General features: G+C 32.6%; 4 protein-coding genes and 2 long non-coding RNA genes across 9 annotated transcripts; 4 read left to right on the top strand and 2 right to left on the bottom strand.

The window, feature by feature from the left end:
* Positions 1-374: 374 nt before the first annotated feature.
* LOC117239911 lies at positions 375-1786 on the top strand. Its single transcript, XR_004494567.1, has 3 exons — positions 375-507; positions 606-1267; positions 1701-1786. It is a non-coding gene; the product is annotated as an uncharacterized LOC117239911 (long non-coding RNA).
* A 787-nt stretch (positions 1787-2573) lies between these two features.
* Positions 2574-4891, top strand: LOC117239910 (WUSCHEL-related homeobox 3-like). The gene is made up of 2 exons (XM_033505746.1): positions 2574-2766; positions 3833-4891. Exons 1-2 carry the CDS (start codon positions 2632-2634, stop codon positions 4160-4162), a joined length of 465 nt encoding a protein of 154 aa, XP_033361637.1. The 5' UTR covers positions 2574-2631; the 3' UTR covers positions 4163-4891.
* A 2470-nt stretch (positions 4892-7361) lies between these two features.
* LOC117239909 (adrenodoxin-like protein 2, mitochondrial) lies at positions 7362-9025 on the bottom strand. Its single transcript, XM_033505745.1, has 4 exons — positions 8704-9025; positions 8176-8288; positions 7879-8011; positions 7362-7511 (listed from the first exon to the last, which is right to left on the bottom strand). The coding sequence occupies exons 1-4, from the start codon at positions 8850-8852 to the stop codon at positions 7421-7423; spliced, it is 486 nt and encodes a 161-aa protein (XP_033361636.1). The 5' UTR covers positions 8853-9025; the 3' UTR covers positions 7362-7420.
* On the top strand, positions 9025-11681 carry LOC117239908 (survival motor neuron protein-like). 4 transcript variants are annotated; one of them, XM_033505741.1, is made up of 6 exons: positions 9025-9104; positions 10240-10422; positions 10548-10662; positions 11011-11284; positions 11406-11476; positions 11545-11603. In XM_033505741.1, exons 1-6 carry the CDS (start codon positions 9075-9077, stop codon positions 11601-11603), a joined length of 732 nt encoding a protein of 243 aa, XP_033361632.1. In that variant the 5' UTR covers positions 9025-9074. The 4 variants fall into 4 exon arrangements, with proteins under 4 accessions (XP_033361632.1, XP_033361635.1, XP_033361631.1 ...); XM_033505744.1 differs by lacking the exon at positions 9025-9104 and adding an exon at positions 9497-9560 and having other exon boundaries at positions 11545-11681; XM_033505740.1 differs by lacking the exon at positions 9025-9104 and adding an exon at positions 10006-10050 and having other exon boundaries at positions 11545-11681.
* A 1289-nt stretch (positions 11682-12970) lies between these two features.
* LOC117239905 (katanin p60 ATPase-containing subunit A-like 2) lies at positions 12971-15634 on the bottom strand (the record flags this gene model as incomplete). Its single annotated transcript, XM_033505739.1, has 8 exons — positions 15617-15634; positions 15380-15450; positions 14766-14963; positions 14369-14648; positions 14024-14192; positions 13853-13965; positions 13440-13639; positions 12971-13289 (listed from the first exon to the last, which is right to left on the bottom strand). Coding segments are annotated over exons 1-8 (1368 nt in total), but the record flags the coding sequence as incomplete, so codon positions are not given.
* Positions 15635-15752: 118 nt separating this feature from the next.
* Positions 15753-17343, top strand: LOC117239907. The gene is made up of 2 exons (XR_004494566.1): positions 15753-16384; positions 17136-17343. It is a non-coding gene; the product is annotated as an uncharacterized LOC117239907 (long non-coding RNA).
* The last annotated feature ends 2221 nt before the right edge of the window (positions 17344-19564 follow it).

Raw genomic sequence — 19564 nt, 5'->3', positions numbered from 1 at the left:
AGCGTAAAATAGGAGCTCGTCCGAAATACACTAACGCGGAAGGTTAAATTTAACGCGAAAGGCTGAGAAATTAGTCTAGAACTCGAAGTTTCATTGGTACGACGCACTTGAAACGCATTCAAAGAGGTCGGCGATCTCGAAAGGGGATGAACGCAACTGTTTCGTGGGAATTTCTTATTGTGGCTTATTTGGATGAAGCTGCTTTAAAATCAGCGCTGGATTCGTCTGTTTTTTGCCCGGAAATCATAAAATGTTTAGGCCAGGCGACTCCATGTACAGAAAATGTTATGTCCACTTTTTACGTCCGTAGAATTCAACTCTTTACTACTATGCACTTCTTCTCCAAAAAAATATCGCGTTTCAATATTAAAAGAGTTTCAATAATATACTATCCATTAGAAGAATGATAACATGATAACCTTACAAATTATTAGTATTAACAAATTCTTATTGTCGTATAGAAATGCCAACTATTGCTTCGGTAAAACAAACAAAGGAATTTTACAGGTAAATTTTACAAATTATAAGTCATCTTATAACGCAAAATACGACGTGTAAAATTGTCTCAATTTATTAATAGTATTAATAAATTATTATGATAAAAGATGCAGGAATCTTAGCCTCATGAGAAATTAGAGATGAAAATGAGTGGGAAAAGATTAATCACTGGTCCTCCTAAAAAGATGCAGTCCCATGGATGGATGATTGTGCGAGTATTAAAGCAGCGCAAAACCGTTCCCCGAATTCTCATCCCGGACGTCGTACGACCAAAGACAAAAACAACTCACTCGAGGGCATTGCGGAGAGACATTCATCGAGGACACAATAGTATTATTCCAGGAAGTGCTAGTTCTTCCTAGATTCCGGTTACAATGTTCTTAACGCGTGGAAATTAGTCTTGACCAGGAAACATCTATAACGGCATGTATTTTCTGCCGTGATTGTAAATCTGCCATGATTGGAACATGCGGTTTGTCCGTTAATCTAGGCGCTGTTGTTCAATTGAGTCAATATTATTTGTTGGTAGATTAGTGTGTGCAAGAGCGCTTTATCCATTATTGACCAATTCGAGCACGTATTGGTAAATTTCACACCGGCAATTACGGTGAAATCGTTCGTGGTCGCTGGAAATTAGCAGTATCGTTTGCGGTCGTGAGCTGATTGACACTGCGTGAGCGGGGAATTATGTGAAGCAGCTTTGCTTTGTCGCTTCATGCATTTAATAGGTTTACGGCGGTGGACAGAGTTTGTAAAAAATGAAGACAAGGTAGAAAAAGATTATTTTTCATTTTTTACTATTAGATTATTTTAAAAGTGATCTTTTCAGTGAAATATGATTGACAAAAAATAAGATCTATAATTGAATCATTATAGAAAATAGAATAATATTGATAATAAAGAAATAAAAATCAATTATAGAATAACATATAATAATAATAATAATAACAATAACAATAATGTGGATAGACTTTATGTTTACTTTTATATGTATAATGATACTGTTTGATCCTTGAATTAAAGTTAAGATTAACGTTGCGATTATGATTATCCTTTGTCTGACTAAATATATTTGAAGTATCAATTACAGTAGAATTTTGAAAGATTCTTGGCTGTTAAACAAAAAACTGGTTCCTTTATATTTCGTTCAATTATCATAGAATCGTGAAACTGACTTTCACTTCAAATTTTGTCTGTTTCAGGAGTAACAAGTACCTGCAAAAATCATCCATCAGCCGGATATGTGCTGTCGGAGGGTTTTTCATTAGCATTCCCGGCTTTCTAACTGGTAAGAACCAATTCCTTCAATTCTGTCAACTTTAACCTTTTGAAAGATACTAGTACATAAGTTATACGTTTAATTTTTCTTGAATTCAGGCATGAATCTAAAAGATACCGTGAACTATCTCTGAGTGTATGAAATCAGTTTAGAAATCCAATGTAAATAAAGTTAATTTTAACGCCGAATAGTCATTATTTTTCTTAGAAAAATAAAAAATGATCGTCTTTTAGAGAAGTTTTAACAGATTAATTTATAAAGAGCTGAAACAGAATATTCATGTCATGCATGAATACGGCTGGTGGATGGATCGAGATCTAATCTAAAGTTTACGTTGTGTCATGATAGTTTACACAGCTATCATTCGCTCGATCGATCGTCAAGCTGTTGAACTCGATTCAAGACGGACATTTTGGCTCTGTTCAGAAGAAAACTGCGTTTTAATAAATTTGACGGAATAGAAATTATGATAGACTACAATGTTTTTTTAATTATATCATAAAATTTATTTATTTTTTTTTTAATGTCATGTTAGAAACTTCAAATACTGTCCAAAACTTCGAACGTAATCGTTTTAGAAATTTGTAAATTACTTAACGACCAAAAATATTGAATTCTCTATTGTCTGAAGATAGATTCTCTATAATTTAAGTAATTTATTCGTCGAGAATTGATATATAAAGACTTAAATAATAAATTAATTGAAAAATAATTTGCAACTAGTATTGAAAATTTCAATTAAAAGCATATGTATATAGTTTACGCATCGAGAATTATATGTATTGAGAATATGTATTTGCGCTGATTCTTTGTCCCGCTTGTTATGGCATACGTGTTATAATGATCCTCTAACAATGCTTTCAGGTATGATATTGTATACATTCATCCAGTTTCATTCGACGCCGGCAATCGTTACGTCGGTTTTCATAGGCCTTGGCATCGTGTTTTGTGGATGCGCAATGGTCCATAACGTCTTCGTGTGGCAGAGGGTAAGAACATATCGCTATTAAAAAAGAAAATGAACACGTTCAAACACGTCTAAATCATCTTTTATGTGTATTTTACTCGGAAATCATTTTATCGTGAAATTTTGTTTTCAGAGTTACCATAATTTATCTGGTAGAGTTCATAAAAATTTTTCTGAAATCAATTGCAAGCTTTTAGGAAACCAGGATTTTTCACATTTTTAAGAAGCGTTATAATTATATTGCGGATCTTTATACGTTCGTGCGAAATTGAAAAGTACGCAAATGGCGCGAAATGCATAAAATGCGCTAAAATATACGTATATAAGAAAACAAATCTCTATTAAAATTTTATTTCTTTGATTATGTTCGTAAAACTACAAACTTGTATAAAAATACGCATTCTAGTTATAAGTGTTAAAACATTCGATCTAGTCCTTATCACATCCATGAAAACCTCCATTTAACCATTCGTTGTATCAACAAACATTCATATGCAAAGCTTACCACCTACCACATCCTCCGCGTATTAATATAATCCCCTTTTATAAATTATACACTTTAGAATGGACTGGTTGGGTCAGAGTCATATAAGCTTACAAGTTCTCGAGGAGTTCTACCGAAGTTACATTTACGTTTGCATAATATCACCGAAAAAGATACTCTGTAGAATGACAGGTTCGTTTGTTTATGTGATCCGCGATCGCAACTATTTCAAGGGGATTTTATAAATAACCATACACACGATATTCAGTGTATTTTCGTATTCTCGTTTATTTTTGGGAGATTTGTAAAACTGTTGAACAAAATAATTGAGTAACGATTATATTTACTGAGAAAAAGTCTTTTTCTCTGTACCCCTCCTTCTACTTCAAGCATGTAGTATAATAAGACAATAAGATTGACAATGGCTGAAAGTAATCCAAAAGAGTTTTCACCATGGTTATCGGTAACGAAAAAGATTTGAATCATCTTTAATACTTATTCGTAACTAGAATCATTTCAACTAAAATGTAAATTCTTATATTATAACTTTTTTAATTTGTTATGGCCCCTGACTACAACCTAACCTATCATTCTTATTTCGTAGGAGAAGACGAATGCCGTGAAGGCGTTAGCGCGCGAACAGTGCGAAGCGGCGGTACAGCTGCAGCGTCAGCAGCAGCTGCAACAGCACCAGAACCAGCCCCAGCTACAACAGCAACAACAACTACGTGGCCCGTTAACCATCCACCATGCTGGCTGCCCAACGAAAGTCGGGCCCGTGACGAACCAACTAAATACCAGCCACGCAACGCACGGCCGAGCTGCACAGTACCAACACTATCATCACCATCATCATCATCGACACGTGTCAATGTCCCACCGCCCTTGTTGCTCTCATCGCCAGCTCCGATCGCGGCGACGCACAATCATCTGAACGTGAGCGGACACAGAAACGTGGTTACGCCACCGGATACACCAGCAGATAGATCGCCACCGAGTCCTGGAAATAAGCTAAATAGATCGCAGCATTTGCCACGGGAAGCAACCGGCAGCGTCAGTCCTGGTCTTCCGGCTGCCACATTGGATCTAAGTAGCGCAGCAACCACCAATAGTCCGCATGAATTGTCCACGTTAGTTTAGAAATTTGGTCCGAACATTATATCTTCACATAGGATTGGAGATTAATAGTTGATAGTTAATTTACACATCGATCTTTTTATTTGTAAATTGGGTCGTGGTTTAGAGTTGGTTTGTAAAAATTCGGTCCTAATTGTTAAATGATGAATATTGATTAAGAATAATAGGCATTGATGTACCAATCTTTTTTTAACTTATATACTTGAGCACACGCATTGGAGATTTCACTTTTATTCAGTGAAACAGCAACTTCATTACTCGCTTATTCAATACGGCAATTGCATATATTTCATGGACATTTTAACAATGTTTTGAATAATTTCTAACGGTACAATTGTGATGAAGTGAAAAAAATCGTGATAAGAAACAGAGAGAAAAGTTGCTCGTTAATGAATATTGACCAGAAATAAAGTAATTTCTAAAGAATATCCCGAAGACGTCGTAGATATTACGAAAGGAATGATTAATTTATACCCGCGTGTATCTTGCCATTACCATACTATTATTATTATTATTATTATTATTATTATTAATATTGTTAGTAGTACTCGATTACATTATTATTAATATTAATATTATTGCCTTATTATTATTAATGTTATGGAACCTCTAGTCCTAGGTTACTTTCGCTGCCACGAAAGGATAAGATTTTCGAATTTTTGACTATTACGTGTAATTCAAGTTTTCCTGTTGCGCATGCGCAGTAGAAAGAAAGTTAGCGGAACTCAAATCTCGAACTATAGAGAGTTGAAAAGTAGTAAAAGTAAAAAAGCACGAAGAACATTTGTATTTGTGCTGGATTAAGTTTGATAATTGAAAATTGAGTTTGATGATAACATTTTTTTCGTATTCGCTTTGGTAAATATTAGTTTTATTTAAAATTGAACAAAGCATTTTATGTTTTTCAAATACGGTACATAATCGTAATATCGAATTTTGTAAACTGATAGTAAGAAACTCTATAATTCGAGACTGGAACTTTGATCAAGTTCACATTGAACGTAAACTGACTTAATTTTGTTATTTAAGCGTGTATACTATACGTGTTTGTTCCTTCTTCTCTTGTGCGCAGGCTATAGCTTAATTACTTCCAATAAACGCAGTTATATCGAATCAATGACCGATACAAATTTAGATATTAGGATTATTTAAACAACAGATTAAAAACTAAAAAGTATTGTTTTTATACTGCATATGTACATATGCAATATGAACGACAGTTTGTGTAATAATATGTACCCCTCTTCTTAGTTTACTTTTGTATATTTTGCGACATTTGATATTAATTTTATGAGGAACGTACTTACACTTTATCTTTGTAATTAAATGTGAAATGAAAGAAAAGAAATGACATGAGAAAAGGAAATTCGATGTACGAGTATACACGAATTGACGGAATTAAAATTTAACGCTATATTTAAATAGAAGACGTGAAATATCTTGTCATCTTAAAATAACTTCCTAATAATCATTCCTATTCTTTTACATAAAAACATTTTTCGACTGTAACTTAAGAAAAATGTCTGCTAACGTGAAACGTGCCAGAAAAAATTAACAACTTCCATTAAATTGGCAAATTTCTCATTAATATCGTAAAACTCGCGTTTACAAAGATCAGATCAGTGTACATAATATACAAAACAAATGCAGAATATATAAATATAGCACATACGTTCTGAATTATATTCGAATTGGGCAGGGTAACCAAGTGAAAATATGTAAATTTCACGATGTGTAATGTACACTTTATCGAACTTGTAAGTAGTGTAGAAATAGAATATTTTACACGTAACAAAATATACAAACGACAATACACAAGTTAAATTATTTGTTAGATCCATGTATAACAAGCATAGTACAAAAGTGTTTTAGCTTTATGTACTGGTAATTATGAGAAATACCAACTTAATAGATGTATTTGGTATGTACCTAGTTAAGAAAACAATAAATTATTCTGAACAGATAAAGCGTTTAGTAGCTTGTAAAGTATGAATTTTCGAAAACGTAAGTATTTTATATCTAAGTAGTTAAGAAACGCGAGCAAGGGAAATCAAACAAAGGAACAAAGTTTTTTTGTTTAAAAATATTTAATTTGTTGTTCTATTATCCGAGGTTAGAAGCGATAATGTACAAAATCTGAATAAATAAGATTCCTCAATATTATTGAATTTTAATTCTAGGGTAAAGTAATATATCCGCATATTTTATTTATATACAATATGTATAAATAATGATGTGATTTGACTAATTTTGTTGAAAGAATATTTGTACTTTTTACGTAAAACTTCAGTCTTTTACAAACTTTCTTGTAATTAATAAACCAGTAAACACAATATTAATAAAATCTATTAAAATTATAAACAAACTCATAAGTTTTAATTTTAGTCCTTAAAGGTTGAAATATTTTGCCCCAATGTCGAGACACTTGTTTTAATCCAAAACATTACTATACTGAATCGATAATGTTGCATGTGCCACGAAAATGATGATAGTGTCAGATAACTTGTTGTGAAACGAAAAAGCATTGCATGTACATTTCTGTTGTTTTGTTGACCATGAGTTTGATGATCTTTTAAACTTGCCCATAGCTAAGAAATCAAACAGTATATCTAAACGAAATTAATTTCAAATTATTTTTTAGGTTCTAAGCTTTTATCTAATCTTTCAGAAGTTGCAAAATTTATTCCACAAGAGTCTTTTTTATCATAACCAAGTACACATCTTAAAACCATTTAAGTCTTCCTTAGTAATTTCTTCTTATCTTTAATAGTAACGAAAATAATTTAGATGAACGTTTTAAAATTGACACCCTGTATATTAAAAATAAAAGATATATTTTCTTCATAATTGGATAGGCTTTTTACAATGGCAATGTACAAATATCAAAATTGCAATTATACTATAACATATGTATATATATAAGCTTCACATTTAAACACAAGATTCTTTATTATATTTTTTTAATACCAATATTTTAATAATTATAACAAGGGTTTTTTAACGAGAGATGTATAACATTGTATACAAATTTTCAAAAACCTATAGATAATTTCAGTTATGCTCTTGCATCATTAATTGTTGATGGAACTCTTACCTCAATTCCATCTAGTTCCTTAGACATTACTATTTGACAGCCTAGCCGTGACCTGAAATTAAATATTATATAACTGAATATGTCAATAAATATATTTATTGCTATACAAATTATTACTAATACACAATAAGATTTCTATTTATCCATTTGAAAATCAACACTGTAAATATGCTAATTCCAACACAGATTTGTAATGATTATAGGGTCATAAATAAAAAACTATGAAAATTTATTATAATTTCAGTTTCGTAGTATTCAGAGATAGCGATTTGAAATTCTACATTGAGATTCAGATTTCGAAATACCCAATACTAACCTGTCTTTACATAAATTTACAAAAAAAAATTCACTTTATAAAATATTAAAAGGTAATAGAATTAATAATGTGAATGATTTGATACTGATTATTATGAACTCACGTATCTGTTAATTCATATGCTAAATCCAACATGTCTAATTCTTCATCTGTTGGTTTGTCAGGAAGTGCATCATAAACTTCTTTCGAAAATATTAAATGGCACGTACTACAAGTTAATGTTCCTTCACAAGCACCTATATCAATTATATTTTAATATTACAACATACTTATATAATAAAGTATCAAAAGTTAAAAATAATAAGAATATTAAACTTGATAAAAATGAAAATTTTCAAATATTTTCTACCTCAAGATTATTTATTTTAAATTAAGTAAATTATGCTTCTTTAAAACATACCATATCCATCTAAATCAATTTCATTATTTACTACTATGTCTAATATAGTATCTCCAACTTTCCCTTTTGCTTTGATTCTCTCTCCATTTGCTTTAACAAACGTTATATTTACTCTGAAAGTAATATTTATGAAAGATAAAAATTATCTCAATATAATTATTTTCCTTATTTTTTGTGTTTCTTCAATTAATCTTCTCTTAATTATACCTTAATTATATGTATCACTTATGATAATAGAAATAATTTAAAAATAAGATATACTTGTCTTAATAATACATAAATAAAATTCGTATATCATATATTTATAACAGTGTTATATTTTTAGTTGTTCACTGTCAATGTTGTTCTTATTAATACTATTCTATTAATACTGTGTTATTTTTCTAGATGTTATACTCCTACAAAGAGAAAAATTTCTTAGACATTATTATTAGCATTATTATTTTGACACCAATTTTATATTGGAAGGTAAGTACTGAAATTCTATTAAAAAAAGAAGGAAAGCACAAGAAAATTTGTATCACTTACTCTTGTTTTTCTGAAAGTGGTTGCGTGGTCGATATTCCTCTTGTTGCCTGCAAAAAGGGTAACGTTGTGTTGCTTGTATATTTTGAATAATTTGATGCAATACCGAGAATTGATCTCGAAAATTTTTGTAATTGATTTACTAACGCCATTCCACTGTCATAAATATCATGAGTATGGGACACCCTGACCGAACACCAGATAAGTATTGCGGAAAATATCAATTGTAGATCAATTGTACTTTGTACAGAAACTTTCACGGCATTCTTCGGCTGCTATACTGGGACGTTCCTTTACTGTGATAGGTTATAAAACGGTTCCCAACACAAGTGACGTATCTCTACCGGACACGTGCTCTTCGGGCCACACGTTTTATGATACAAGACCAGCAAAATGATCAATATGTAATTTTACATATCTTACATTTTTTTCCAAATGAAATATTGTTTTTATTAAACGTTTAAAACCTCAGGCAACATTTATTTCATCTGATTTCAGTTTTACAAATATATATCTATAATACATATCTGTATAAATTACGGTCTGGTTATATCAAACAGGGACCGACACTCGCTAGGGAAAACTGCCCAAAAATTGAATCGTAAAAACCAATATGAAAGACAACAAATTTCTCGTTCTGCGGAACAAATAGAAATGAGCAGAGTATCTTTATCTTTATCTGAGACATTCAAAGCGTATCACGCATACGCTAAACCTGAAGAAAACTTTCTTGTCTTCCATGTTCATTTTTCCCTTTCCATTTCCATATAGAAGAAACCATATAGAGGTTTCTTCTATATTTATTTATATGTTCGTGATTGATGCTATTGACAACATACAACTAAGGGGAAATACGAATAGTAATAAATAGATGTATAATTCATTATGCAATTTTATAGAATTAAATCTTATTTATCTTCAGATATAAAAACTATATTTACCAGCTGAAACACTAACGCATATGCAGTATAATATAATCTACTTAACAATCTCGTTTTAGTTATAATATGTGATTAATTCTTTTGCTATTTCGCTATAAACAGTTTTTTGTGCATACAATATTTTTTTATAGTATTCTAATATATTGTTAGATATTGTAAAGAAAGTAAAATACAGTTATTGAAGTGTGGGAACATTCAATGTTAACCTTGCTTCAAAAAATAATCTTTCGAATGAATGGGGAATAGATTTTTAGTATTATAGTTGGTATAATGTCATCATTGTTTACAATGTGTTAGAGTTAAAGAAATGAGACAAATTAATATTTCAGAAGCAAATTCAATATTTAAATGATGTTATTTTAAAATGGCAGATGATATGAATGTTCTTTTTATACGAGGAAATGGAAACGTATGTATGGTAATGGAAACGTAATGGTTTTAACATTATTTTAGTACAAGATCTTAGCATAATAGTAATTAACAGTATCCATTACCTTTTAGTCAATTTTTGAAAAATGACATATATGATAATTTGCAATAGTTTGATAATAAAATACTTGTATCGATATTAATAACGTATAATTTGCTATCTCAAAAGGATACAGACACAGCCAATGATAATGTTTGGGACGATAGTGCATTAATAGAAGCATATGATAAAGCAATAAATTTAGCAAAAGAAGAAGTTATCAAGCGAATGGGAATGGATGTTGGAAATTCTCAACCGAAAGAAAACCTACAAAATCTTAAGCAGCCTAAACACGCAAGTAAATTACACAAGGTTGTGATTTTGATAGAATATTACAAATTTGATACAGAATATTATTAAATATATTGATTAAGAAGCAAATTATTTTATTTTGCTATTTACTTATATTTATTTGTATACACATCTTTTCTCTATAGAAATGGATCATAGGAGCACCTTGTCGTGCAATATACTCAGTGGATGGAGAAATTTATGAAGCTATAATATCAAAAATTTACGAAAACAATGGCACGTGTGTTGTAAAATTTGTAGGTAATACCTTTAGCATGATGGTTATGTCAATTAAGAAATGTACTAAAAATACATATATATATGAAGTAAAGGCTTTCGCATAGTCTATCACAGTGTCATTCAGCAGGTTCTTAACTGGGCAGGAGTACCTGTCAATGTCTATGGGGAGACCCGTGGGATATAGGGTCATGAACCATAAACATGCATGTTACTTATTGTTCATTATTAGCTGCTACATATATCAAGGCAAACATTTATACATATACATTTATGCACGGGAAATTCTAATACATTGCCTGTAAGGACAGTAACTGAATGTCACTCAGCCATTCTATTAAATGACAAAAATTTCTTTTACTCTGTGTTTAGGCTATGGTAATACAGAGAAAGTCGAGTTGAGTTCTCTTTTAGAATCAGAAGGTTTGCAAAGTCAAATAGCACAACAAAAGAAAGCTTTGGAAGAGAAATTCAATGAAGAGAACGACGAGACTTGTGAGACTAATTTTTCTACAAATGTAAATTCGAAAAAATATAATGTAGAAGAAATGGATTGTGAACATCACTTCATACCGGGACCATCTTTCAATTCGATGACTGATATAATGCCACCTGCACCTCCTTTACCACCACAATTAATGGCCAAGTAAGTACAATTTAAAAATTCTAATGAAATGCTGAATACTTCTAATATTAATAAGTAATTTGGAATAAGTTTAACATTTTATTTGGAAAAAAAAATACGAAATTTTAATAAAATGTACTAGATTACCAGATAATGATACAGACGCACTTTCAAGTATGTTGATGTCATGGTATATTAGTGGTTTTCACACAGGTAATTATTTCATATAAGTATTTTAGTGTATATTAAATTTTCAATGGACTATGTTATTTCTTTTGTAGGTTATTATCATGGTTTGAAACAAGCAAGAAACAATCAAGAGAACAGGAAGAACTGTTGATTATATCAATTTTTTCAATAACAATATAACGATAATATAAGATATAATAAAATATAAAACTCATTGTATTTATTTACTTCAATTATTTGAAATAAAGAACAGCTTTATTTTCATATAAGACTTTATTTTTTTAAAAATAATTACTAAGATAAGAAAAACTAAAAAACATATTTTTGATAAAATACACTCACATATATATGTCGGGTTATCATTAGGATTTAAGGCGCGTAATGATCCTTCGTTTGAATTAGCCATTGTTTTACGAAACAGAGAATATATTTACGCGAATGAACAAGATTTTACAAAATATTATGAATAATGAGTTTAATAAATAATAAGATTAACAAACGATAAGTTTAACTAATAATTAGATTAAAGATTAATAAGTTTAACGAACAATAAGAGGAACGAATAATATGTCTTACGAATAATGAATTTAACGTATAATGAGATTAACGATTGATAGGTTTCACGAATAATGAATTTAATTAACGCTATTAACAATGTTCCGGGGTTCAAACGAATCCACGGTCAACGGGATAACTCTTTACTATGTGTAGAATAATTTTAAACACAAAATACAATTGCCGAGACACTCGGTAAATTGCTCGATGTATCACTTTCCAAGGCGATCACACGAATGAATATCTGATGAAAATCTTTTTCGCTATACGACTGCATTTGTTTGTTATATGCTCGCTGGAAACATCGAGAAGGTTCCAATCGTTGTTGCTAGGCAATTTCTGTCAAAAGTTTGTTGTATACTCTTTGGAAACATCGAGAAAGATTCAAACGCCGTTACTAGGCAGTTTCTGTCTGGAGATTGATTCCTAATACAACGTGTGTCCCATTATATCGACATCTCTAAAGTACAATTCACAAATGTGATTTCTAGGGAGAACAATACAACCGATCCATACCTTCGTCAGGCAAAACGTTTATCCCGTGACCGTGGCTACGTTCGGCAACCAGTTGTCACCTCGAACCCACTTTCGCTTTCACAAATATCAAACAATTACAAATGACAATTGCTTAATTACAGTTATGATAAAATCTAGGCTAAAGCATTAGAAGGCTTCCTCAAAATTGCAAAGGGAAGGCTCCGGTTTTCCTTTCATCTCCGACATATATAATACAAGGATATAATACAACCGAACATTTTAAACTTAGCCTATAGCGTGTGCGCGCGCACACACGCATACACATGACACACATGCGCGCACACACATGCGCGCATACACACATGCACACACATGCGAATGTGATTTCTCGAACGATAATCCATTTATTTATATTTCTCAATATCTGTCATTACGATTGCGTATTTATTTGTTCCACGTATCATATTTATCTATTTGCATAACTGTAGGTGACATTTTTTTTAACAATTTTGCTAATATTTCATAACTTTTTAATTCATATTTCAAAGTGGTAACAGGTGTTTCTTTCTTTTCAAGTCTCCTCCATATCGGGCTTATTTCTAGTAGCCACGCTTGCTTACAAAGCAATTTTATATCTGCACAAGAATATCTTTCAGTACATTTTACTATGTGGTTTACAATATCTGTATTTTCTAATAAGTGGTTGCTAAGGTATAATTTGAATATACCAAGTCGAGCAACTTCATTGGGTAATGATACGTATATTTGCTTTTCGAGACGCCTGAGTAAAGCTGCATCAATGCCCCTAATAACATATTTACAATAAATATTATCGTTCTATTATACTAATAATAATGAAGGAATACTTCAAACAACACAACAACATATTTGGAATTTGGAGAAATATTACGATATTTTCTACTTAGAAAACATTGAAATAACGTGATATACGTACCAAGGGGAATTAGTTGTAGCCAGAAGAACTACATTAGAATTCTCATTAGACACTAATCCATCCAATCTAGAAAGAAGTTCTGATCTGAATCTCTTTGCAGGTTCAGACAATATACAGTCTCCTTTATTTGTGGCGATCCAGTCAATCTCGTCGATAAAAATAATTGTAGGCGAATGACTATAGGCAAGTTCAAATAAAACCTGTTCAGTTTAACAAATGTATTATTCATTAAATATTATATTCGAAATTCCTTAAATTCATTGCCTCATCGCGAATATGATATCATTTCGTTTTCCAAACAACTATTCTATTTATATATAAATGACGAAAAATAAAATCAAATCTTTTTATACCTAGAATCTCTCCTTCATAGACAAAGGAACAAAGAAACTTACATAGACAAAGCAACTCACACGTATATACTTCTCGGAATCGCCTCTCCATTTGCTGACCAATGAGCTGGCAGTTATGTTAAAAAAGGTGCAATGGCATTCTGTCGCGACTGCCTTCGCTAACATCGTTTTCCCTGTTTTGTATATTTCTTGTAAACACGTACAGAAATGAAAAGAATGCGAGTATCTTACCTGTACCAGGTGGGCCGTACAGCAAAATACCTTTCCAGGGGGAAAACGGGCCATCAAAAAAGATAGGATACTTAAGGGGATACACAACAGCCTCCTTAACAGCGGTTTTACATTCTTCTAGGCCTATAACGTCATCCCAATGTACATTTAATTTGTTTACTACGATCTCCTGTGACGATACAAAGATAAAATGGCGTCTTCTCTATATTAAGTAAGTGTTACGTAATTTGATATTCGAAGCGTTACCGAAATCACGTCATCGTCGATATACGTTGGACGATTTATCGACGGGAATTTTATCGTTTAAAAGCTTTACGATACGTATATTAATCGAAAATAACTTACACATGAGACGTCCTCAGCAATCTTTCGTAATTCCGGATTATCTGAATAAAGCTTTTCAATGCATTTCAATATCTTCGATTGCATGGATTGTTCCATTGGGACGTTAAATAGCTCTTCTGATGAACGTCCATCACTCTCATTGGGGAATATTGACGTCACTGTCATTGCGAGATTAATATGATTCGTATTGTCATCAGTTATCTTCTGCTGTAGATTCGTCTCTTTCACAGGCTCACTTCTCGCTTGTTTACTAACAGATTTGGCTTTTGTCTCAATACTTCTACAAACACTGGATCATATTGTAATACGATACGTTGAATTTGATACGTTGAATACGATACGTTGAATACGATACGTTGAATACCGTTTAATATCGTTAAATAATTTAAATTCTTACGTTTTGCTTGCATTTGTCACTTCCCTCGTCATTTCCCTTCCAGTTATTTTCTTACACAATATGGGATATTTTTGAAATTTCATCTTGTAATAATTTTCATACTCTGCAACGATAATTTCCAAATCGATGTTGTCGCAGACCCGATGTTCGGGAGACAGACGAGCTTCCCGGAATAATACATCGCTAATGTCTATATACCTAAAAAAATGTAGTTTTTAATTAATTATAGTTTTTAACTGATTAAAAATATTTTTCGCAATGACTGAACACTATAAGATAACCATCAAACAACTGTTTTATCTCTAGGTAAGACGGGCAAAAGAATGTATTTACTATATAAATCCTCGAAGATAATTTCTTGTCTTCTGCTCTTTAATTTCCAATTTTTAGATGGATAAGAATAATTTGAATTTATATTTCATATATTTGTTTATAACTAGTTAATCTACATTATCGATTGAGTTATTCTTAACTACTGAATTACCGATGTCGAATTTTCAAATTTGGTTTCGCCTTCTCTTTCCACGATGTCCACTGATTTCTATTTCGATTGGTCACTGACACTATTCAAGAGAATTGGAACTAGGAATATATTTTAATTATAATATACTCACCCATTGTGTTCCAAATAATCACATACAAGGTATAATATGTTGCGATGACGTTCCGAAATACGACTCTCCTCCTAATGTAATTATTTTTTCATTACAATAATATAAGTTTTTTCATGTAATTTTTTGTTACATTTGCGAATTCAACGAGTTACACATGATTTTTCATGAAACACGAACGTTAAAAATATTTGATACAGCCTAATTATAAAAATTGTTAGAAGCAAAAGTCATAGATACTATGTGCGAGTATCGCATGAAACGAACAGCTATTAAGAGAACTGCAGCAATATTACAAATCAAATAACAAAACACACTCGTCTGTGACGTGGAAATTCTAAATTCTAAATTCTAAAATCTAAAATCTAAAATCTAAAATCTAGAATATTCCTTACCTTTTTTCGCAGATTATAAAATATCTTATTCATACTACCTTGCATCGATAAATCACCGTTCATAGTGACACTTTCAAATCGCCTATCGTTTCTCAATGGATACGAGAATTTCCGTTTATTACTTTAAAAACAACCCGTCCATTACGTTTCTCTTAAAAAAATTCTTTCAACTCCGTTGAAAACCGTGCATCAAACAAGAGACAAACGATTTGTTGCCATGGAAATGTTTGGTTCACACATAAGCAACGCACAAATATAATGATAGAATAGCTGAGTGTGTGTACTGTATAGTAAGATGGATGCAACATGGAAATAGAAAGAGAACACCATGTATAGATACTTCCTGTCCTTGTTTAATCAGGCATGCACACTAGTGGACACTGACGCTGCTCGTATACCGCTGTTACATATTTCCTGTACAAGTGCGCGTCATTAGACAAGGACGGAATCCTCTCTCTACCTCTCTATCGCGTTTTTAGTTCGCTCACGCGCTCTGTACTTATATCTATTACATTTCCACCATAAGCAGCGGCCGTGCAGTGACTTACAAAAGTTCCGAACGGTTCCATCCTGGGCGGACGGTTAATTGCGTTCGGTACTTCGAGACAGGAAGGTGAGTACAGAATCGCTCCTCTTAGTACTCTTATTAGAAGTGTTATCATCGAATATAAGTTTTTTCAATAAATTCTTATCGTTTTACAATCTTTCTAGAATACAATGACGTCAGCAATCGATCATTTTCGCGAATTTATTGTAAATTAATTGGGGGAATATCTGGAGTTCTTTATCGGTTTCGACTGTAAAATCAGCAACTATTCGAATTTTTCATTCATAATTGTGACGTTTTCGACTCTTCCGTTGCCAAGACCCCCTTGAGAGATTTTTGGCACGTTCCATCACCCTTGTTAAACGAGTGCACATTGGTGGATATATTGATTTTAAAAACCAATACGCGAACGAGGTTTATTATCTCACTGGGACAAAGAAATCCGTTTTATTCGCGAATTTTCCGTGTTTCTTCTTAATTTTCGTGAGTGTTTGGCGCGGAGCGTTATTTGAATGAACTTTTCATCGTTCAGATTATATTTCGTTTAAAAAGATTGAAATTGATGTCGAGAAGAAATGAAACAAGGTGCTCGGGCATTCCATCGTTTCCCGGGGACAGAGAAATATGAAAAAAACGGTCGTTCTTCCTTCTGCCATTTTCGTCCATTACCAAAATGGTATGACCCAAATGTCCCGGGCCGTGAATCAATCAAGCGAATTTTGAATAATTTTTGAATAATATCCAGTTAATAATTTGTGAAACAAATTAATTTCATTTTATTGTTGGAAACAAATTAGTTGGATTTTTCTTTCTTTAGCAGTTTTCGCCGGAGTTGACCTGACGTGCTACTTCAGTTTCCATCTTCGCTTCTCGAAACTTCCAACGTCCTTGGTGTTGGAGTCTCCTTGCGTACATAGGTGAGTACATAGCTTCTAGATACTCGTCGCTGTTCATCCTTACGAGCCTCTCGAGCTTTAGTTGTCAATTGTTATCGTTAAAGGAAGAGAAGCTCGCGACAGATGTTATCGAACAAATCGTTTGTTCTCGAAAAGTTCGAACTTGTTCGTTGCGTTTGAATATATATGGACGGGCGCCATTTTTCATGACATCTTCATGATTTTTCATATCGTGAGTATAGCTTCTGACTACCACATGTTTGTGATTTATGTGAAATTTGACCACTATACCGTGATAGAAAAATATTTCCAATGAATTATAAATATTTTACATTGTGAATTATAAATATTTGTTACAAATTATATCGTACTTGAGGTGAAAATGAACCATATATCTGCTTATGGAATACGAGGTAGTAAATCATTCGAAACATAATAACGATTAATTAAGCACATATACAATAACGTTTACGAATGAATATTGCGAATTATTGTATGGCTTTAATGCGGTATTTAATGTTTTGATTGCGGTCTTTGAAATGGTATCATAGGTGCTGATATAATATCGCGCGAAAAAGGAAAGACCAGTGGTTAATATTGCAGGTGCACCAGTGCGTTGCGCTCGTCGGGGGTGGTTTTGACGCCGGTGCCGAGGAGAGACGCGGAACGTGTTCGATCGACCCGCGAACGTAGCCCGTGCTCATACTGCGACAGAGTTCGTTTCAGTTAGGCTCAGTCGCTGTTTGTCCGTCGACAGCGTATAGTCGCGTCGGCCTACGATTCCTTTTTTCTTCTTGTTTCTTGCGAACTCTCTCGCAACAGCCGTTCTATACGTACGCCGCCAGTATATCGCGTGATCATCGTTCCCGTTGCTTCCCTTACCCTCTCACGTCCTTCGAAGAAGACCACCCTTTGGTTTTTCCTTGTTTGGAGGGAATTCATCGCTCGGACACATGGACTGCGAAGCACGAGGGTTGATCGAGGCATCAGCGTGATGTACTTTTCAGGTTTCATATTTTCTCTATGATACTTTCTAAGGAGAATTTGAAAGATATACATTTTTAGGAAATAAAGGTTTTTATGGAGTCATCGATAGGTTAGAATTTAATTAACTCTCTTATAACAGGTATTCCAATTTTTTAATATATAAATTTAGTTTCCTCTATGGTGTTAGAGAACATAATGCGGGCATTTTATGATATAACGAATATATTCGTATATATTTTAGTTTATTCATTCGTCAAATTTCCCTAGTAGGCCGGCCTGCAGCTCACATGCAGCACTTAGTAAAAATTTGTTTTGTTAGAGGTTGGCCATTCTTCTTGCTATAAAAATATCGTGAAGTCATATCATATGATAAAGCACCTTCTGAAAGCTAGATGCTCGATAACGAGCCTAATGATTCTCGGTAGTTTGTAATGTCAAGCTTTGAATTGGCGAGATCGCTCTGCTGTCAAACGGCCGTCCAGCGGCGACCACATTCTTTAACCACGTTCAAGGGGTATATCACGCTACAGAAACCATCAAAGGGTTTGCAAGTTAGTTGCCTTTTAGAAGTGGGGCAGTTGGTTGTTACATGTAATCCGTAGTTGCTGGCTGTTCTCCTTAGTCGCCATATATCATAGAGACGACAGTTATAGTCGCCAGTTGTCCTTGCTAATGGTTGCTTGTTGTCGCTAGTTAGTTCTCGTTATCGTTATGTATTCCATCAATCACGCGAAATTTAACGTATGGGAATTTATTCTTCTTTATTCTTTCTGTAGGGAGATTTTTTAAGACGAGGAAAATATAGAATATTTTAAGACGACGGTAAGGTTTGAATTTAAGTAACTGTTTTATGATACAACAAAGTGGAAAGACGATTTAATTTTATACAGTTTAAGGTAATTTTTTAAAAAACTTCGAATTTAAAAGATTCAAATAGATATCTTAAACGTAATCAAACCCTCCATATCGTAAGAAATTAAATGAAACTGCGCAACAAAGTTAATACATTTAATGTATTATTTTAAACATTTATTTAAAAACATTTATTTAAAATTTAAGTGTAGGCGTCGACGCGCGCGCGCCATTCGAAGCATTTGTCAGTTCGTTACATCTGCGGTAAAAGTTGTAACTACGAAGAAGCTTAACATATGGTGCGTCTCAAGACGACAGTAAAAAGTATTAAGAGATTTTTCGAGATTTTTTCTTTTAAGTTTCCAAGTACTTTTTCTATTTAACTTCTTTTTGTTGCATTTTCTAACAATATTCGATAAATAGAGACGAAATATGACAGTTCTTAGTTCGGGGATTTATTGGTTCGAAAGTTACTTGAAAAGTGTTTCTGGAGTTCGTGCGGTTAATACTT

The sequence above is a fragment of the Bombus vosnesenskii genome, unplaced genomic scaffold (assembly GCF_011952255.1).
Source record: "Bombus vosnesenskii isolate JDL3184/JDL3185 unplaced genomic scaffold, Bvos_JDL3184-5_v1.1 scf7180000014460, whole genome shotgun sequence".
In the NCBI taxonomy this organism is placed as follows: Eukaryota; Metazoa; Arthropoda; class Insecta; order Hymenoptera; family Apidae; genus Bombus; species Bombus vosnesenskii.
The sequence above is the reverse complement of the archived record's forward strand: the minus strand, read 5'-3'. Positions and strand labels throughout refer to the sequence as shown.

Bases quoted from the DNA above. Each gene is read 5' to 3' on its own strand.
- LOC117239910 (XM_033505746.1), top strand. From the start codon at position 2,632: ATGCTTTCAGGTATGATATTGTATACATTCATCCAGTTTCATTCGACG. The intron at 2,767-3,832 runs GTAAGAACATAT...CTTATTTCGTAG, and splicing joins ACGTCTTCGTGTGGCAGAGG to GAGAAGACGAATGCCGTGAA.
- LOC117239909 (XM_033505745.1), bottom strand. From the start codon at position 8,852: ATGGCGTTAGTAAATCAATTACAAAAATTTTCGAGATCAATTCTCGGT. The intron at 8,289-8,703 runs GTAAGTGATACA...TATTACTTTCAG, and splicing joins CCACTTTCAGAAAAACAAGA to AGTAAATATAACGTTTGTTA. The intron at 7,512-7,878 runs GTGAGTTCATAA...ATTTAATTTCAG, and splicing joins GCATATGAATTAACAGATAC to GTCACGGCTAGGCTGTCAAA.
- LOC117239908 (XM_033505740.1), top strand. From the start codon at position 10,006: ATGGCAGATGATATGAATGTTCTTTTTATACGAGGAAATGGAAAC. The intron at 10,663-11,010 runs GTAATACCTTTA...CTCTGTGTTTAG, and splicing joins GTGTGTTGTAAAATTTGTAG to GCTATGGTAATACAGAGAAA. The intron at 11,285-11,405 runs GTAAGTACAATT...AAAATGTACTAG, and splicing joins CCACCACAATTAATGGCCAA to ATTACCAGATAATGATACAG.